This window comes from Podarcis erhardii (genome assembly GCF_964252035.2).
Source record: "Podarcis erhardii genome assembly, chromosome: 9".
NCBI classification, from domain to species: Eukaryota; Metazoa; Chordata; class Lepidosauria; order Squamata; family Lacertidae; genus Podarcis; species Podarcis erhardii.
The window spans coordinates 19,325,960-19,347,521 of record NC_138512.1 but is presented as its reverse complement, the minus strand read 5'-3'; the positions used below and the strand labels follow the sequence as shown (position 1 = coordinate 19,347,521).

General features: G+C 40.9%; 1 protein-coding gene and 1 long non-coding RNA gene across 4 annotated transcripts in view; both read left to right on the top strand.

Annotated features, from left to right (window-relative positions):
• UGDH (UDP-glucose 6-dehydrogenase) overlaps nt 1-20,708 on the top strand; it is a 31,218-nt gene extending 10,510 nt beyond the window's left edge. For both annotated transcript variants that reach the window (XM_081875856.1, XM_081875855.1), the window contains exons 3-12: nt 787-888; nt 2,312-2,512; nt 2,645-2,842; nt 4,070-4,217; nt 7,992-8,086; nt 9,853-9,983; nt 13,087-13,220; nt 16,473-16,564; nt 16,663-16,773; nt 18,674-20,708. In XM_081875856.1, the coding sequence (XP_081731982.1) occupies nt 787-888; nt 2,312-2,512; nt 2,645-2,842; nt 4,070-4,217; nt 7,992-8,086; nt 9,853-9,983; nt 13,087-13,220; nt 16,473-16,564; nt 16,663-16,773; nt 18,674-18,784 (1,323 nt within the window). In that variant the 3' untranslated portion in view covers nt 18,785-20,708. The remainder of the gene's footprint in view (nt 1-786; nt 889-2,311; nt 2,513-2,644; nt 2,843-4,069; nt 4,218-7,991; nt 8,087-9,852; nt 9,984-13,086; nt 13,221-16,472; nt 16,565-16,662; nt 16,774-18,673) is intronic.
• LOC309349733 overlaps nt 1-21,562 on the top strand; it is an 87,632-nt gene that overhangs the window by 44,003 nt on the left and 22,067 nt on the right. The gene's annotated exons all lie outside the window — the stretch shown is intronic.

Here is a 21,562-nt window from a genome sequence, read left to right as displayed (position 1 = left end):
ATAAGACAAATTTTTGGTATGTTAGTAAAAGTATTAGGAATAAATTTACTACACAAAATTTTATTTTATTTAGCAGAATTGCTATGCTTCTTAATTTTAAATGTCAGCCATTTACAAAAATGATGGGTAGGTTTTTGGGGACCATCATTTTTAACAGCTGAAAGACCAGCTCATTATCGGATGATTTTATTGTTGGGGTTTTTTTCCATCTACAAACATCATAGCTAGTTTTGTACTTTAATTTGCATATTGTACGTTATTTAGCTGCATTGCAAGGCTAAAATTGCATTCAATTTTTGCAGTGACCAGCAATGGTGTCAATGAATGAGAGAGAGAGAGAGAGACATTGTGATTGGGCTTGCACAGAATACTAAACCATGTTTTAGGGTTGCATGTACAAATTTATTCAAGCCCATCAGAGCTTCTGGCTTGAGCAGTCGCCTCTCCTCCTCCCACAGAGGCTGGGAGGAACAATGAGCCCAGGATTCAGTTTTGGTTTCCCTGATTCTTGACATTTTAATCTGCAGGCCAGAAATCCTGGTTTATGATAAACTCCAGTTAATTGGAAAACAAACCGACTTCATACCATGGTTCTGAAGTGGGCTTCTTTACCAAACTAGAGTTCATTTTGAACAATGATTCCTGGTTTGTACATGATCACAAGCCAAGCGTTAGAACAAAATATCTCGATCAAAGGGGTTGGGGGTCTCTTATGGGGAATGCATGCTGCTTGTTCAGGTATAAAGCACATTTTAACCCTTAAATAACTTGCCAATATTTTTCCAGCCAGGGCTAAAAGAAGTGGTAGAATCCTGCAGAGGAAAGAATCTCTTTTTTTCTACCAGCATTGATGATGCCATCAGAGATGCTGATCTTGTGTTTATTTCTGTAAGTAATTACTTTCCTCCTTGAATAATGCTAGGGGCAGGAATTTTGGGAAGTGGGAGAAAACAGAGCCTCTTTCTCCATCTGTCTCAATCAGCTACTCTCAGCTGGCTGGTTCATATTAGGGAGGGAGTGGTTTGCACAGATATACAAAAACCTTTCTGCCCTTTTTTGTGAGTTCCACAAGCACAAATATAAATAGCAGCAGCACTGACAATTTTGTGTGGTGCCTGCAGATTTAAATGGTAGAATAATATTGCTTTCAGATAGGAGTTCTTCCTCACCTTACCTGAAAATATAAAAGCTTGAATCTGGGACTTTTTGTGTAGAAAACATGTACTGTACTCCGTCACTGAGTCATAGCCCATCCCATAAAAAGTGTTGGGGGTGAGGAGAGAACGCCCCCGAGTGGACTTTGAAAAATGAATTGCAGATCTCATCTTGTTAACAGTATGTTCTAGATAATTAACAAATTGGAAATCAATCTTCAGAATTCTTTTGTGTGTTGGGATTCACACAATTCAGCTGCTGAAATGCACTCCTTTTCCTAATTTAGAGAAAACGAATCAAAGGGTATGGAGAAGCAAAAAGAAATTTTGCCTCCAGAATAAAGATTTCAGAGCACTAAAGTTGAAGAGATGCCATGAATGGCCTTTTCATAAATTGGGCATGAGTTTAGGGATGCTTCTTTAGTAGCTGTGTTGTGATAGATGGCTCTGCTAGCTCTTTCATTCACTGTGCCAGCCAGCAGCTTGATGAACAAATGGAACAGAAATCTCTCTATGTTGGAAGGAAATATATTGGCACTTCTTTATCGTGGATGTAGCCATTCACATAAAGAGGATGCAAGTTGTACCGAGGCTGGTTTTAAACTATTTTAAACTACTTTTTCTGTGAAGCCTCCCCCCCCCCCCCCGCTCCCCAAACCTGGAAAGGGTTTTCTTCATTCAATAAATTAGGATGCATGCAAGCTGTGTGACTATATGTGTTTCTGTGTTTCTTTGGGAGAGGTAGTCTGTTTCAAGAGGGAAAAAAGAACAGCAGAGTCCTTAAGTTGAGCAGGTGAGAGAGCTAGTCTGATCTCAAAGCTCTTGTAGGCATTTGGCTTTGCCACATAATCTGCATTGAGCTGTGCTGAAGAGGCCTCTGGTGGAATCCCTGAAAATTCCTCCTTTGATTGCAGCTTAATAAATATACTCAGGCTGAATCCCTGCCTGATGTTATTCCTCAAACACCAACTGAGATTGTAGGCTTGAAGGCAAATACACCACTGTAGTACCTAACATCTGGACTCTAATGTAAATTTGGTTTCCTTAGTTAGCCAAAGTTGAATGAGAATTTTACATTAATATGACAGCCAGGAAATGGGATATCAACGTTTTTTCAACCTCCTAAATAAATGTCCCTTGCTTATACCTGCAACCAGGTTAATACCCCAACAAAGACCTATGGCATGGGAAAAGGTCGGGCAGCAGATCTGAAATACATTGAGGCATGTGCGAGACGGATTGTGCAGAACTCAAACGGATACAAAATTGTGACTGAGAAAAGCACCGTCCCTGTCCGTGCTGCGGAAAGCATTCGTCGTATATTTGATGCCAACACGAAACCTGACTTAAATTTGCAGGTAAAACAACCATTTTGAATTGAGTGCATTTTGATCTCTCTCTTAATTGATTTGAGGTTGGACTAGATAACCCTAGGGGTGTCCCTTCCAACTTTATCATTCTGTGATTCAGTCTTTGGTCTTTGTGTGCAGGTTCTGTCTAACCCAGAATTCCTAGCTGAAGGCACAGCAATCAAAGACCTGAAGAATCCAGACCGTGTACTGATTGGTGGAGATGAGACGCCCGAGGGTCAGAAAGCAGTTCGCGCTCTGTGTGCTGTCTATGAGCAGTGGGTGCCCAAAGAGAAAATCCTTACAACCAACACTTGGTCATCTGAACTTTCCAAACTGGTTGGTATCCTTCGAAATTCTGAAATCAACAAAGCAGAGAAAGTATGAAGTATCGGCTTAGCAGTGTTAGATCTTTGGTATTTCGTTAGCCTCTGAAAAGCGCTGTTACAAAATATCGGAGAAGAAGCAAGTTTCATCTGTCTGTTTCCACAAAAAGGCTTTTGAACTGCACCACTGATTCATACTCCCAAGGCATCATACAAAGGTTGATGGCATCTGGGCAATATTTACATGGTGTGATTGTCTGTAGCATGTTGATCCCAAGTCCTCAGCTGCTTTATCCAAGACTGTATGGCCCACTGGTCAGATCAGGATAGCTAAGTCAGTAGCAGCCAGAGGCTCCCTAGGAGTACCCAGGTCCTTAGTAGTAGCAGAGCAGCCCATGTGAATAAGCCTTGAAACTGCTGCCTTGGCTTGGGAAAATCCCACTGCTATTTACAGTCAAACCTTGGTTCCTGAACGCCTCCATTTTGGAATGTTTCGGCTCCTGAATGCCAAAACCCCGGAAGTAACTGCTCCGGTTTTCAAATGATTTTCAGAAGCCGAACATGCTACATGGCTTCTGTTTTGAGTTTCCATATTGTATTGAGGCTTCTGCTTTCAATTTGCGGTTTGTCAAACGTTTCAGAAATCGAACGGTCTTCCAGAACGGATTACGTTCGATAGCGTACGTTGACTGTACCTTAAAGTTGATTTTGCTGACCAAGCACAAACTACCTGCCTTCATCAGAAGAATTTTGCAACAAGCCCTATTTCATTTTGGTGAGGTTAGACAGTGCCTATTAGAAAACCTAAAGCAAATTAAATCAAACAGCAGGTGGGTTTATAAAGGAAGAGATCTGAAACAAGAGACCTGTCACTGGCTCTTGTGGCTTTAGAAGTAAACTTGGCAATCAGTATCTCAGGATACTTATTGCTTTGTCCAGTTCCAAGTTACACTATCAGGTAATATGATAAGACATATGTGCCTCTGGTATTGGGGAATTGTGTGAGCGACTGTGGTTCTGATAAAGAAGTCATTATGCTCCTGTAAAGTAGCTATGTTCTAACATAGATGTAATATAATAAATAGTTTTGCTAACAAAGATATATGGATTTTCTAGGACCCACTTTCTAACATTCTGTTCTCATAATAGATGTACTGTCATACTTAATCTGTCATCCGCCATTCATTTCAGCAGTAAGTAACATTCTGAGGTTGTTTTCTTGTTTCTTTTTCATCTCCAGGCAGCTAATGCTTTCCTCGCCCAGAGAATCAGCAGTATTAACTCCATAAGTGCTCTTTGCGAGGCAACAGGTGCAGACGTTGAAGAAGTTGCAAGAGCCATTGGAATGGACCAAAGGATTGGAAGCAAATTTCTGAAAGCCAGTGTTGGTAAATGCTCTCGCTCTCTCTTTCTTTCTGTCTTGGTTGTGACTTTTGGCAATATGGTGTTTAGACAACAGGCCTTTCTAAGCATGAGTTTTGTGGCATTCTTAATTCTGGTCTTCAACCCAGATTTTTCTCAATAACAGTTGCCATTTTTATTTTTTTTTAAAACGTTTTCCAAATGTGTAATTCCTTTTTTGGACTTTAGCTACAGAATCCCGCTTATTTTAACAGGACATAGAATGTTCTCGGGAGATTATTAAGAAGGCCCAAAAAACTCTGAAGGATTATTTTGAAATAAATATGAACACACGGTGGAAAAAAGAACTATCTGGGACGCAAGCAAAGCTGTGATGAGGGGGTTCTTGATACAACAGAACGCCGTAAAGAAAAGGACACAAAATGAAAGGAAAGATAAGATCTTGCAGAAAATTAAAGAATTGGAGAAGAAATTAAGATCAAACCCGAAGTCACAGCCGATTCTGAGAGAAATTAAACTATACCAAGCACAATATTCCAAATTGATAAACCAAGAAATAGAATGGAAGATTAAATTAATGAAACAAAAAACTTTTGAATCGGCGAATAAATGTGGGAAACTGCTTGCTTGGCAGTTGAAGAAGAGACAGAAATTAAATACAGTTACAAACCTAGAAATTGAAGGAAGAAACATTCAGAACCCCATGGAAATTAGAAAGTGCTTCCAGAGATACTTCAAAAAATTATACACTCAAGGGCCGCAAGATGAGGTTGAGATTAAACAATTTTTGGAAAGAAATGGACTAACAAAGTTGTCACAAAAAAACAGAGTAATCCTGAATAACAAAATAACACAACAAGAGATTGAACAAGCTATTCAGAACATGCAACTGGGCAAATCTCCAGGGCCAGATGGCTTGACCTCCAAGTATTACAAGACATTAAAAGATTATTTGATCCAACCAATGATGGAGGTCTGCAATGAAATTATGGAAGGGAAGAAGGCGCCGGAATCGTGGAAGGAAGCTTTTATCACATTGATACCAAAATCTGAAACTGAAAAGACACAACTCAAAAACTATCGTCCCATTTCCCTTCTGAATGTGGATTACAAAATATTTGCAGACATTTTGGCAAGTAGACTTAAAAGAGTTCTTAATGAAGTAATTCATAAAGACCAGGCAGGTTTTCTCCCAGGTAGACATATGTTTGCTAACACTAGGAACATTATTGACATTTTGGAACTTTTGCAAACAGACATAAATACAAAAGCAGTGTTAATTTTTATAGATGCGGAGAAGGCCTTTGATAATATTTCTTGGAAATTCATGAAGGGAAATTTGAAAGAAATGGGAGTGGGACGGGGGTTTGAGAATGGGATTGATGCAATATATTCAGAACAAAAGGCCAAACTGATAGTTAACAATGTGGTTACAGAAGAGTTCAAAATTGAAAAAGGAACACGACAAGGCTGCCCGATTTCCCCTTTGTTATTTATCTCGGTTCTGGAGGTGCTCTTGAATATGATTAGAGGGGACCGGTTGGTGGAAGGGATTCAGGTCGGAGCGAAACAATACAAACTTAAAGCTTTTGCAGATGACCTAGTTTTGACCCTGCAGGAGCCAGAATCTAGTACGAAAAGAGTATTACAATTGATACAGGACTTTGGTCGGGTGGCGGGATTTAAATTAAACAAACAGAAAACCAAAGTGTTGGGAAAAAACTTGACAGACATAGAGTCAGAACGGTTTCAGAGAGAAACAGAATTAACTATGGTTAAAAAGGTAAAGTACCTAGGGGTAAACATAACAGCAAAAAACCTGAGTCTATTCAAGGATAACTATGAAAAATGTTGGTCTGAAATTAAGAGAGACTTGGATAGTTGGACAAAATTGAAGCTTTCTTTGTTAGGCCGAATTGCTGCTATTAAGATGAATGTATTGCCAAAAATGCTGTTTTTGTTTCAAACATTACAGATTGTGGACAAAACGGAGTGCTTCCGGAAGTGGCAGAAAGATATATCTAGATTTGTCTGGCAGGGCAAAAAGCCCAGAATTAAGTTTAAGATATTAACAGATGCGAAAGAAAGAGGGGGCTTTGCCCTGCCAGACTTAAAGTTGTACTATGAAGCCGCAGCTTTTTGCTGGCTAAAAGACTGGCTACTTCTCGAAGACACTGACGTGTTGGATCTGGAAGGTTTTAACAATGCTTTTGGTTGGCATGCATATTTATGGTACGACAAAGTTAAGATCAATAAGGCCTTTAAGAACCATAATGTCAGGAAAGCAGTGTTTAATGTCTGGACAAAATATAAAGACTTATTGGAAAATAAAACTCCAAGGTGGCTTTCACCTCTGGAAGCCAAGGCCCGAAAAAGACCCAATATGGAGGCCAAATGGCCAAAATATTGGGAAATATTAGAAAAAGATGGAGACAATTGGAAATTGCAGAGTTTGGAGAAAATGAAGGATAAGGTGCGAGACTGGTTACATTATGCTCAGATTAAAGAAGTTTTTAAAAATGACAAAAAGTTAGGGTTCCAGGTGGAGAAATCGAAGTTAGAAACAGAATTGTTAGAACCAAAGACCAAGGTATTATCTAGAATGTATAACTTGCTGCTAAAGTGGAATACACAAGACGAAATGGTTAAATCGGCTATGATAAAATGGGCACAGGACATTGGGCATAACATTATGTTTGAGGACTGGGAAAGGTTGTGGACCACTGGGCTGAACTTCACCGCATGTAATGCTCTGAAGGAAAATGTTATGAAAATGATATATAGATGGTACATGACCCCAGTTAAACTTGCCAAAATATACCATTCGTCTGATAATAAATGTTGGAAATGTAAAGAAAATGAAGGAACATTCTTTCACCTCTGGTGGACATGCCCTAAGGTGAAGGTCTTCTGGGAAATGATATATAATGAGCTGAAAAAGGTATTTAAGTATACCTTCACAAAGAAACCAGAGGCCTTTCTTCTGGGCATTGTCGGCCAGAAGGTGTTAAAGAAGGATCGAACATTTTTCATGTATGCAACAATGGCAGCAAGGATTCTCATCGCAAAAAACTGGAAAACTCAAGATCTACCCACACTGGAAGAGTGGCAGATGCAGCTGATGGACTATATGCAACTGGCCGAGATGACCGGCAGAATCCGTGATCTGGGAGAAGAGAAGTTGGAGGAAGACTGGGAGAAATTCAAGATGTATTTACAAAAACATTGTAATTTGGTTGAATGTTAAGAAGGATGCTAGATTATAAAAAACTGGTCACCACTAAACTAGATTTAAATTTGATGATAAGTGAGACTAAAGAAAATATAAAACTTTTTGGAAGAAGCGCTAGATTATATGTGTGAGTGGACATGAGATTGTAAACAAGTTGATAATTTGTTTGGAAAAAAATTTTTAACGATGTAAATGGGAGCGGGAGACATGAGGGAGCCCAAAGAAGTGATGAAATTGTTGTGAAAGAAGTAAGATTGTTTATTATGTTTTATATTTAAAAACCTTAATAAATATTTATATATATAAAAAAAAAAGAATGTTCTCGGGAGGGAATGTTCTTGGAAGGCTCTTAAAACTGGTCAGCATTGATCCTGAAGCAAATAAGTTTTTTGGTTAGCTATCACTGGATATAAAGATACCCATCAGGTGTTTTTAAGGTTGCAAAAACCTGGGAATAAGCTCTATTGAACTATTTAGGGGTATGCATCTCATTAAATGTACCTAGGATCAGAGTGCACAAAGAGAAATCATACAGGTGGAGTAATGAGGTTCCTCCTCCCCCATACAGGATTTGGTGGGAGCTGTTTTCAAAAAGATGTTCTGAATTTGGTTTATCTCTGTGAGGCTCTGAACTTGTCAGAAGTTGCTCGTTACTGGCAACAGGTAAGAATGAATTCAGTGGAAATTAAATCTCTTAATAGAATTATTCTCCTCCCTTGTTAGCAAGTGTTTTGTTAGAACTGAGAATAGCATCTATTTTCACATCACTAATACTTTTGTTAATGCTCCTTTTGCTGCTTTTCAGGACCAAATTATTAATCACTTTTGAGTCCCAGTTGGGAAGAAAACCTACTTTCAAATATAGCAACATTTTCATTCATTTATATAGCTTTGGGATTGAGTGACAGTCTTACATCAAATACATTGCTTGGAAATAAGTCCTATTGAAGCCAACAGGGCACTGCACAGTAAGGACTGATGTAGATATACCTGGACGAGCACTTTGGGCATATTGGACAAGTATTTTAGGGAGCAAGGAAACCACCCGGGGGAAGCAAGTAGAGAATTTGTGGATTTGGCAATGGGTTCTGTAATTCTATAAAGTTAAAATCCAGAGATACAAAGTTCAGGGTTAGCATGGAGAAGGAGAAGCCAGTATACAACAGAATCTGCACCAGCAATCGCTTTGGGTGAAGCTGATAACCTAATCAGTCTGCCTCACCCAACTACAAAAGTAGTCCCGGAAATCGATCTCACAAATGCGCCTAGTTCTGAATCTTTCTGAAAGTCAGACTGCCCAGAGGGTAGGACATAGGCCACTAGTGATCCATTTTTTTCCACTTGCAGAAATTGGTAGGGAGGAGGAAGCTAGGGCCCCAGGAAATTTGACCTTGGTGTGGAATGGGCCTCTGGCACTGGGGCTGAGGAGGAAGCAGATTTCTGCAACCAAAGGTCCTGCAGGCTTGAAGTAATCACAAAATCGGCTTTTTCTCCCACTGGGTTCAGAAATTAACTAGCCACATTGGCCTTTTCATTATTATTTTTTAAGAGCATGGGTTGGATCCAGACTATTAGTTGAACTTAAGTCACATTGAAATCAGCGACACAGGTTAGTCATGATTTAACTGTTCTCATTCAGATCTATAGGACATAAGTGCAACTAACTGAAGACTAGATCCAGCCTCCTGCTTCTAAGCCATGTTGTAGAGAAACATTTGAAAATGCTGAGTGGTGAAAAGTGGGAGTTTGGTGGGCATTTCTGCTATCTGGATCCCCACCATGGCCTTCTGTGATCAAATCCTTTGCCCAAATAGCTGCTTTGCTGCCGTGATATTGCTCCTAACTTTAAAATAGCCATTTTAGACCAAATGTGACTAGGAAGAATATGTATATTAATGCAGAAGAAGCACACGTGTACATGTACAGTGGTACCTTGGGTTACGTACGCTTCAGGTTACAGACTCCACTAACCCAGAAATAGTACCTCAGGTTAAGAACTTTGCTTCCGGATGAGAACAGAAATCACGTGGTGGTGGCGCGGTGGCAGCAGTGGGAAGCCCCGTTAGTGGTGCTTCAGGTTAAGAACAGTTTCAGGTTAAGAACAGACCTCCGGAACAAATTAAGTACGTAACCAGAGGTACCACTGTAATTGATCTGCATGCATTTTCTTTATCCTTTGGCACTGGAGATCTTGCGCACTCCTTTTATCAAGTGCAGAATCATGGAAATTACTACTAACATTGCATTACCATTGATATAGATTCAGGTAGGTAGCCGTGTTGGTCTGACGCAGTCGAAATATAACGGAAGAAGTGTCCATGCGCACGAAAGCTTATACCAGCAACAAACTTAGTTGCTCTAAGGTGCTACTGGACAATTTTTCAATATCTTACCATTGATATGGCTCTCTGCATCCAATCCAATTGCAGGTGATCGACATGAACGACTATCAGAGGAGAAGATTTGCTTCTCGGATCATTGACAGCTTATTTAACACTGTCACCGACAAGAAGATTGCTATTTTGGGATTTGCATTCAAGAAAGACACCGGAGACACAAGGTAACACAAAGTGAGCTCAAGCCGCAGTTGTAAAAGTTACCCGTTCTCTGAGCTGCTTCATGCCATGAGCCAAAACAGACCCAACCTGCATTCAGAGGAAAACAGGACACTGTTCCCAAAATAAATGCCAAAGATTGTACCCTTAGGTGTTGCACTGATATAAAGCTTCCATCAGCAGAGTGAAGAGGGGAGCTGTTTTCAGCACATTCCCTAAATTTGCTCCGGAAGAAAGCCCTTGAGGAAGATGTGGGTGAGTGGGTGTGCTCAGGGGGCTGTTGGAGGGAGGGGAAACTGTTGGAGACAGCTGCCTTTCCATTCTGCTGCCGGAAGTCTCTCCCCCCCCCCCCCCAGTGGAACAACACTGTTTCATACAACCTCAATAACTTGTTTATTATTGCAGCATTATTGCCCATCTTTCTATTCAAAAGGCTCTTTGTTTTTGAATGAGGTCTCTTTAACAGTCTTGCTGCATAACCTATGGACATTCTCATTTGCGTGAACTTTAAAATCTCTTTTCCAAGCAGCGATGTAGCTTTTGGAGAGGAGAACTCCACAGGTAAAGGAATATGCCGTATGAGCCTCTGCTTCTCCCACTGATTCACTGGAGGAGAAACCCTTGCATCTTGGGGAACTCCTCTACCAGTTCTGAAAACATTAGATGGGGCATGTGGGACTGTGCCACAATGGGGAATGGCAGTTGCCTGGGATGCTCCCATGTCCCAAGGAGAGAAGGTTGTGCTCGCCAACTTTCTCCCCCTGCCCCTGACCCCCGATTGGTTGTGTCAGGGAATTCCCCCTCTTTCCTCCCACCTTCTGGCCCTCACTTTTGACTCTAGAGAGAGTTGTGCAGTTGGTGCATGTTGCAACAAGCTTGTGCCTCGAGACACTGGTTTCTCTGAATCTGAGTTTCTCCCTAAAGGGGGCAAATTGCAGGAAACGGTTGCTAAATTCTCACAGGCCCATTGATCTCCTGTGACCCATTTGCCTCTGGGGTTTTCTTGCAGCCACTTACCCATGCCCCCTGGGCAGTCTCCAGCCTCTTTGGCCCACCCATCAATCATCCCTGTAACCCAGAGGGATATGTTGCATAGGGATTCCCAAAAATGGGGAGAGGTTCCGACTCAAGGGGGAAATTCTGCCCTATTAAGGAGGGGGGTTTTTATGGCCAGAATTCCAAGAACTGCACAACTAGTTCCTTGTGCCCTAGGACTTGTCTTAAACAGTAGCCCGCTCCTGCAGACACTTGTGCAAACTGCTTTTGAAACCAAGGTGACTTTTAGAAGTAATTTGTGCTATGGCATGGAGCTGGGTTGCCTTTTTAAAGAAAATAACAAGATTTAAAAATCCCACTAGGTATGTCCAAGCCCTAGGTGCCCATGAAAGTACTTTTTGCATTCTGCTCTTTGTAGGTTCTTTATTTATGGGTTTGAAATGTCATCTATAGGACTCTGAGAACTAGAAACTTTCTTGCTATAACATGAAAAAAGAAGGCTGTGATAGTTAAGAATGGGAATTCTGTGGCAGACACCAGTTTCTAGTGAACAAAAGGGTAACTTTCCTGGTTTTGAGTTCATGATACAAGCCAGGTAATTGGATAACAATATATCTGATAGGATAGATAATTTCCCCTTGACCTGTTAAATTGATGGAACTTTGTTATTTACCCAAGCTTAGTTTATTTGGAGCTCTGATTTATCTGCCCAGCAATTGTTCTTGGCTTGTGGTGAGTTCAGTGCACATTTAAAGCTGGCTGTATCCAATTGCTCAGTTAGTGCAGCTTGATTGAGGTTTAGTGCTACAGACCTCACAAAAGATCAAAAACCAGTCTGATGGGGCAACGGACCATACAGTGGAAGCTTAATTGTGTATCCAGTTGTAATGCAGTGAAAAACAGATTTTGGTCATATAAACAGGTGACATGGAAGATCAGATTTGGCGCAAGTTAAAAGGGGAGTTTAATTAAGGCTCATGTTAAGACAGTGGAATAGTATGAGACAGAGAGAGGGAGACACAGAGGGAGGAGGGAGTTGTATTTTTAAAAAATGTTCTGGAGACACTGGCTCTAATATAATATAGTTTCTGTATAATCTGCAGCTAATTTGCCATCTGATAACTTCTTTTCTAGTTACCTTTGGCCTGGAGTGGCCCTTCTCTGTTTATGGCTTTAGGATTAACAGAGTAAGCCAAGGCCATGACTCAGCAGTAATTCCCTGATTTTACCGTTTGAGTTGACAAAAACTCTGCTAACCACAGATTTTAAGAGGAAAAGATGGCATTTTTTGAGACCTTTACAGTGCAGAATGGCAAGCTTGGAAAAATGTTGTGGCAAGGTGGGAAAAGCTGCTGAAAAGCTGTGTTTTGTTTCTATTCCTTGTGTTTACAGTGGTACCTCGCAAGACGAATGCCTCGTAAGACGAAAAATTTGGAAAACGAAAGAGTTTTTCGTTTTTTGAGTTGCTTCGCAAGACGGATTTCCCTATGGGCTTGCTTCGCAAGACGAAAACGTTTTGCAAGTTTGTTTCCTTTGTCTTGCAAGTTTGTTTCCTTTTTCTTAAAACCGTGCATTCACTTCGAGGAGCAACTCATAGCACGCGGTGTGGTAGCCTTTTTTGAGGTTTTTGAAGACTGGTGATTTTTGAAGCTTTTCCAAAGTCCGTGCTTCGCAAGACGAAAAAATCGCAAGACGAAAAAACTCGCGGAACGAATTAATTTCGTCTTGCGAGGCACCACTGTATTCATTTGGTTTTGCTAGTAGCAAAACCTTACAATATAAGACTTACTCTTGCAAGATAAGACTATGACAACAAGGGACACTGTTTCCCCAGGTTTGTCCGACCATGATGATCATGCAAATGATTTGATTTCCGGGAGGCTTCAGATGCCAGATATATAGTGCTAGCCTTTGTCTGTTTACTTGGAAATAAAGTTTCACTGTGTTCAAGGGGACTTACTCCTTAGTAAGTTAAGATCCTGTAGGACACCAACTACCTCCTGCCCACTTGCATTCCACAAATCACATTGCAGTTTGTAGTTACCGAATGCAACTTTCTCATGAAGCCTTCTCAGTAAAAAGTTGATGGTTTGGGGTTTTTTTTTTCTGTAGAGAGTCCTCCAGCATCTACATCAGCAAGTATTTAATGGATGAAGGAGCGAAACTTCATATCTATGACCCTAAAGTGCTAAAGGAACAAATCATTCTAGATCTTTCTCATCCAGGTGTATCTGAAGATGATCAAGGTGAGTGGGGCTTGCTTTTTACCAGCTCCTCCAGCTCTGAGGGTATAGGCTTGTCTGTACAATAAAAACAAGCTACTCTTCTTCTTCTTTGGCGATCACTCGTAGCAGATTGTCTTCCATGAACACAGTCTTAACAGCGAGTCTGTAAGTGACTGCGGAGGCTAATTCTGGATCCACACGTCCTTCCACAGTGTGGACATAGGTTTCTGGGCAGGAGTCGATCACAGGTGAGGGTTTGCCAAGCATGCCTTCCTCCTAGCACACTTCTCCCTTTTGTCCTGAGTTCGAGTGTCTTCAAAGTCCATGACACCTTTGGTAAAGGCTGTTTTCCAACTGGAGCGCTCACAGGCCAGTGTTTCCCAGTTATCAGTGGGAAACCCTTAAAAACAGTAGCAAAACCTAGAGCATGTTCCTCCTTCCATCTAGTGCAGGACATTTTGGAGTAAAGCTGTTTAAGAGTCAGAAGTGAAGAACACCAATGTGTCTCTTTCAAGAGGTAGTTTCGCAGGACTGAGGCATAAACTGGAAAACTCCTGTTCCTTACTGCTGACAACTCAAATGCTCAAATGGAACAGGCCTCCCATTGATAACCATAAAAGGCAAGCGAGCTGATTTGTTAGGCTGTAATTAAAGTTGAGTTTGACCAAACTGCAGGATGCAGTGGAAGACAGGAGTGCCTGGCATGCTCTGGTCCAAGGGGTCACAAAGATTCAGACATGACTAAGCAACAACAAATTAAAGTTGTAGGTAGGCTGTTTATCTGTGGAAAGTGGGGTTGGGGCAGTTCATAGTATGGCATGTGGGGTCCAGAGAATCTCATTTTTTTGAGTTTTAAAGCACGTTTCTAGCCCTCATCACTATACACTTGAGCTTGATAGTGTATAGGAAATATCTGATGAAATGCTGGGTGTCAGAGGAGTTGCTGAATAAGATTTTCAGCAGGAAGTGTGCTGCAGCCAAAATTCAGCCATCCTCAATGCTCAGCTTTAGTTACTGATTTATTAGTACAGAGTACACAGAGTCCTGACTATAACTGCATACTGAACTATAATAGCAGAGATCGCAAGCTATTGCCCAGTCAAAGTCCTTTATGCTTTCTAAGTGCAGAATAATCCTAGGCTGTCACTGTACTACGACTAGAAAGACGGTGCTGCTGAACTGGTGGGACAGCTGCCGTCACCAGTGTGTGCTCAGCCTGGAAAAGGAGGGGCAAAATGCACAACTAGAAAATGCACATGGCAGGGAAACAACAGGCATGTCCCCAGTGTCCCTGGAAACTGCCAGTGCCCACCAGTCGGGGACTGTCCTACTGCCAATACAGTGGTGCCCCACAAGACGGAAAACCCGCTAGACGAAAGGGTTTTCCGTTTTGGAGGCGCTTCGCAAAATGAATTTCCCTATGGGCTTGCTTCGCAAGACGAAAATGTCTTGCGAGTTCCTGCAGGGTTTCCCCCTTTTTTCCCCCTTTTCCTAAGCCCTAAGCCGCTTATCAGCTGATCCGCTAAACTGCTAATAGCGCTAATCCGCTAAGCTGTCAATGGGCTTGCTTCGCAAGATGAAAAAACCGCTATACGAAGAGCCTCACGGAACGGATTAATTTCGTCTTGCGAGGCACCACTGTATCTAGATACTGCCCATACATTGGGTGGGTGGGGGTTATGAATTCTCCACAACTGATAAACACACATGCCAGCAGCGACACATAAGCATCACACAGGATCATATGATGATGCCTCCATTCCATCAGCCCCAATGGCAAAGCAGCCAACAGCCCAACTGCTCCCAGTCCCCAGGCAGCCCTCCAGGCAGGGGTGTGGAGCTCCTCCTATGCCTTTACCACCTTTGCTTTCAAGCCCAAAGCGGGAAGGAAGAATTATTACCGAACACCCATGTTGTTTCCTGTCCGGGATGCCTTCAGACATCACACACAGCCCTTCTGGGCCAAGAGTTCAAGACCAGCCTGTGGAATTGTTGGCAGCATATTCCATCAGTGCATCTGAAACCTATCACATCACAGCAGCGAGACGAGTGCCACACACCATAGTCAAATTTGACTGGAATTAACTGTCCAGGGGTCCTTTACAGCAGCCGTGTAATTGGTTTAAATTTAATTTAAGCCATGATTTAAAACATTTTCATCCTCTCCTTCAGCCAGAAAAAGCCTCCCCAAGTGGCTTACATGTGTCATTGTGGTTTGTTTTTGCCAGCCACATAGACCCTGTGCTGGCAAATCTTTGGCATAAAATGGTGTCACAAATCTCTTATTGAAATCAATTCACAGTTATAACCTCAGGGAGAATACTATGAAGATGATGTGCAGATGGCATCAAACCCTGGCAAAACTTGCCAAAATGTATAAAAACAGATCACCCATGTGTTGGAGGTGTAAAAAATAGAAAGGGTCCCATCTACACATGTGGTGGAATTGTATAGAAATCCATGGATTCTGGAATAATATATACAATATATACATATATATAATATATATATATATACAATGAACTCAAAAAACTACTTAAACTTACTTTTAAAAAAAACCGGAAATTTTCCTCCTAAGCATGCTGCCAAAGGAACTTGGAAATTCAAAAAGACCATTGACCATGTATGGGATAACAGCTGCCAGAATATTAGTGGCAAGAAACTGGAAGAGTCAATCAATACCCAGTATAGTGGATTGGCAGAATCTAATGGTAGAATACCTGCAGCTAGCAAAGATGACAGAAGGAGTTAGAGGTCAGACAAAACAGGGAGACTATAAGGAATGGAGAATATATAAAGAATACTTAGAAAATTATGGTGTAAACAGAAATCTGTCAGAATTAGACTGATCCTTGAAATTCATAAAAGGTAACAGGTATAATGAAAAATCACAAGAAACGGGTAACTGTGCGGTATAATGTATATAACAGATAAAGTACAATGAGAATACTTGGAAGTCTTTTTAAATGTTTGCAGCACTTTTTATTTCTAATTGTGTGAATAATCAATGTATTAACAAAATACTTAATGTTGAGGAATTCCATAATTACGTATGTTTTTTCTTTTCTTTTTTCCTTGATTTTTATACACTTGTCCTTATCTTACGTCTTTCTTTCTTTCTTTCTTTCTTTCTTTCTTTCTTATGTTGTAAGCTTGTAATGGCAAATACTGTATGGATGTATTCATTTTAACTCAATAAAGATTGACTAAAAATATATATATAATCAAATCAATTCACAGTCCTGCTGTTTCTCTCCCTCCTTCTCCTTACAGTGTCTCGACTGGTCACCATTAGCAAAGACCCGTATGAAGCTTGTGATGGAGCCCATGCCCTAGTTATCTGCACCGAGTGGGACATGTTTAAGGTAAACAGAGTGCCATTTAGCAACATTCAGAAGAACCAGGGCTAGCAACTGCCATCCCTGAAACAGTCTCTGAGTTGTTGGGTTTTTTTAATATATAGGAGCTGGATTACGAGCGAATTCACAAAAAGATGTTGAAGCCAGCGTTCATCTTTGATGGAAGAAGAGTCCTTGATGACCTTCATAATGAATTGCAGGGCATTGGCTTCCAGGTAAGTTTTCCTTTTGCCCATCCACTAATTCACATTAAAATCCTTGCATGGTTTTAGAGGGAAGCAGAGCAAGGATTTATGCAACCCCTACAACATCATGGCCTCTTTTGGTATTAATCTGAGTGTACTGAGAGTGCTGCGTATTTTCTAGGCTTTATAGAATCATACAGTTGGAAGGGGCCCTGGGGTCATCTAGACCAACCCCCTGCAATGCAGGGATCTCCAGTAAAGCATCCATGACAGATAGCCACCCAACCTCCAATGAAGGAGAGTTCACCACCTTCCAAGGGAGTCCATCCACTGTCGGAACAGTTCTTACGATCAGAAAGTTATTCCTGATGTTTATTTGGAATCTCCTTTCTTGTAACTTGAAGCCATATGATAAGTCAGAACATAGAAATGATTACCCGTGTTGTTCCAGGCAGGTATTGGTTTGTAGGATGTTAGTGGGCCTGGACAGTATCTTGGGCAATACATACCTTAGGCTGCATACTGTGGTGGCTCCTTGGGCCATGCCAGAGTCTTCAGCAGCAGTACATGACTTTTATCTGTGGAAATACCTGTGCACAAACCTTGAGTCATCCCTGGATGTAGCTAAGTTACTTGTTCTAAACCACTTAGCCTCTTGAGCTTGCTAATCAGAAGGTTGGTGGTTTGAATCCCTGCGACAGGGTGAGCTCCTGTTGCTCTGCCCCAGTTCCTGCCAACCTAGCAGTTCGAAAGCATGCCAGTGCAAGTAGATAAAGAGGTATCACTGCGGGCGGGAAGGTAAACGGTGTTTCTGTGCGCTCTGACTTCTGTCACGGTGTCTCGTTGTGCCAGAAGTGGTTTAGTCATGCTAAATGAATAAACCACATGACCCAGCCACATGACCCAGAAAGCTGTCTGTGGACAAACACCCAACTCCCTCGGCCTAAAGCAAGATGAGCGCCACAACCCTATAGGCACCTTTGACTGGACTTAACCGTCATGGGGTCCTTTACCTTACCATGAACTTGCATGCTTTTGTCCTAAAAGTTGCCAATATTCTGAGTTACTGTAAATGGGGGGGGGGCAGCTTGGCAAGCAACTGGAGAAAAAATAAAGGATGATTCAGCAGAAAGCTTTGTACTCGCACCAGCCCATTCAGAGTAACAAAAAGGGTTTCGTACAGATCAAATTGGCTAGAAACCCTGGTTATTTATCATTTATTATCTTAGTTGTTAAATTTCTATACTGCCCTTCATCCAAGGATCACATGTGCTTTGCAATATAAAAGCACAATCTGGAGCTCATTTTCCTCTCTCAGGTGTGCCTGCTTGATTTGGGGCGAACCATTGTCTGCATTAAGTAGGTCGATATGATGTGCATGGTCCTGATTTTGGGTGGGGGACAGGAGTAAATTGTCTTTAGTTCCCTCATTATACCATTGTAAGGTTCTTAATACACCTAGTGAGAATGAGAACCAGCCTAAGGCATTCATACATCCTCCCTGTCTTTGCAACATTTATCTGGCATAGAAGGTAATAGTTGTGGAATATTCTGGTTCAGATATCTGAAGGAAAGATGTCCCTGAACTCTAGATATTGAAACCTTTCTGTAGCACTAGCAACATTCAGGATAAGAGAATTCCTACATTTTAGAAACAAGGGATCTCCTGGCTTGATTGCTGCCTTCTATATGCACTGATCAGAACTTGGTAGAAACACACAAACCTAGGCATGTTCTTAGTCTTAGCACATTAGAGATGTTGGGATGGGGTGGGGCGGAGAGGGAAGTTTATGTCTGAACTGGCCCAAGAGGACTCTGTGACTTCAGAAGGCACTTGTGAAATCATATTTTGGGTCCTAACATCATTTTGGGAACACTAGCAGTTGTATACTTTGTCTGACTTAACCTCCCTATGTTTTGTTCCCTTCAGATTGAGACAATTGGGAAGAAGGTGTCGGCAAAAAGGATTCCCTTTGCTTCTTCATGTGACATACCAAAGTTTAGCTTGCAGGATCCTCCTCTCAAGAAGCCAAGGGTATAGGTTTCAATTGTCACAGAAGGGCTCTTCCCATGTGAGCTGTAAACCAGCATGAATTAAAACAAAAAACGGGGGGAAATGGGACACAATGGAGCCAAAGTTAAGTGCTTGTCCTTTTGATATCAATGGGACAGGTAATCATGTCCTCAAATATTTCCTTTTGAGATCAACAGGACTAAGAAGTACTTAACTCTGACTGAATCATGCGGAATATTTTCTCATAATGAAGACATTTTTTTTCAATAATAGCATTGTAGCTGGGACATTTCAATCCAGAATCTGTTTTATAATCTCTATTTTTATAATACTGGAACTTTTGTCATTGAAGTGAAAAACTGTACAGTCATAGATGATTTTAGTAATTTTTATATATATAAAAACTCAGCTTCAACCTTCCAAGACTTCCTACTCTGTGAGGTTTACAAACTGCACTTTAAAATTTTATGATGTATGTTGCAATCCAAAAGGAAAAAGGGATTTTCCCATCTTGTTTGATACGCTAATCTGTACTATGCCACGCAACATTGTTCATTTTAATTTGACTCTAGGCAGGTGTGGGCAGCTTGCTCAGGGATAGCTTTTCTTTTTACCATAATATGTGAACCACTCAATGGAAGGTCTGTCGCTCCCGTGAAACACCACATCTTCCTATTTTGGTGTCGGGATGGCTGCAGAGATGGTTTTTGGGATCAGAAGGCAGCCTGAGGTCAATACATTCCTTGTGGTAATGTTATAATAAAATCAATGATTTATTATTTGTTATCCTGAGACTTGCTGCCTGGGACAAGCTGCCTCATTCCTATTCTATCCTTTCAGCAGCAGGTTCTTGTCTATAAAATAACATGCCTCTATAGAACTGGCTGAAAATATGGTACTAAGCAGTATATGAATCATATGCAATATAACTTTACAAACCTGAGAGCCCTGTTAAAGAGGAATGGTCTGGATATGTGCTCTATATTTTGCTAACTGTTCTACCATTACAGCAAGTCTGTAACTAGCCACAAACCTGATCATCAGAAGTCATTAAAAATCCTCCCAAAGCAAGCAGGAAGATAAGATTTTTATAACAGGGAGTCTGTACTTTATTCTCTTAGGTACACAATCATGGGCTAGTAGCTTTTACAGCCTCCACTGAAAGTTAGAGAATAAGGAAGTTTTCACTTCCTATCGTGGCCAAAAGCTGCTTCTATTTGGTTTCAACAACTTTTGATTTCATCCAGAAATAAAGGTTAAGTGGTTTTTCCAAGTTTCTGCAGTGGCTCTGAAGTCAAATCCTTGCTACAGCTAATGCTGTCTTTACTAGAAGATCACACCAGGTCCAGTTCTCTCTAGATCATAGATTTAATTTTATTAGATCAAGGGTTCTTAAAGTGAAAGCTCTGCATGTTGGTAAAAACAGGCAGCTTCCTCCTTTCCCCATTACCAGGGCATTGAGCTAGTAAGCGGAATTCCAATCAGTGCATTGTTAGTGGCTCTTTAATCTATTCAACTTGCTAAAAGTCATACAACGGCCACCTGTTTTTAATTGTTTTTTCGGCTTCCTACATTCTTATACTTTGGGAGTGGAAGCATAGCAAAAACTTACAATCCTTCGTCTTTCCTTTGATCAACTGCAAGCGCTGCTCCCTAGAACTGCCTTTCTGGCAAAACAGTCTCCCAAACCATTTTCATTAACATATTTTTTTGCATTAAGTCCAATTTCTGGAAGGGACATCACTCATAAAGCAACCGCCTATCATTCATGACTGCCGTGAAACACAATGGTTTCCCACTGCTGTTTCAACACTTGACTTAACGCTCAAGAATATTGCCAGAACAAAAAGTTCACATAGTTCCAGCAGAACAGAACCTTATGTCATATATTATAATCTGCTTACTACCTCACTGTGATTACAAAAATAAATCTTTGTCTACTCATTGGTAACAGTCTACTGTGATGCTTAGCTTTTTCCAGTATTAAGTTGGTTCTATTAAATACTTTTGGGGCAGGGGGGACATTCCCAGCGTGAGATATATAACGAAAACCATGGTATTCCTCCCAGCCCTAAAAAGGATCGATGAGGATGCTAAATATTACCAATGCGGCATAACCTTTAAATGACACCATGCTGTTGTGAATCTTTTGAAGGGTTTCTGCAGTCCCACCCCACAATGAACAGACCTTCACTACACCTTATTGCGGTACAGTTGTTTCATTAAAAAAAAAAAAATCCATTCTTCCACCCCTAAACTGTTAATACAGTACACAGAAATTTCAGTGATTGGTACTGCAAAATGCAAGACTTAAGTGTGAAGTATACAAATATGCCGCATTAAAAAATAATAATACCTGAGGGGGGTTAGAAAAAAGTCCCTCTCCCCTTGGAATTGATAAAACACCTCCTTAGATCAATAGTAATTCTTGGGTTTTAGCCTCAGCTGTGCAGTGTTTAATTTCTAACAGCTTATGTTTGGACAAAATACTAAGATCAATTTTCCCTCCTCCGTAAGGGATAATTTCAATTTCCATAAAGATTCATTCCCTTTTCTTGAAATTGATTAGATACCTTATGTCAGTCTCAACTAATTAGAGAAACCAAGCCAAATTTTCTGAGTTTTCTTTTGTACATCCAGTGGAGGTCCTTCGCCTTTGCACTCAGCGTCTCATACAATTTGTGTGTGCGCGCAGAGTGATGGTGACATCATAAAGAATCACTTGTGTATGCATGCAGCATTTGAATAGTTCCATTTAAAATGAGTTTGCTCTTTGAGCAAGAGCTCTTTTGTGGAAAGTTTCAT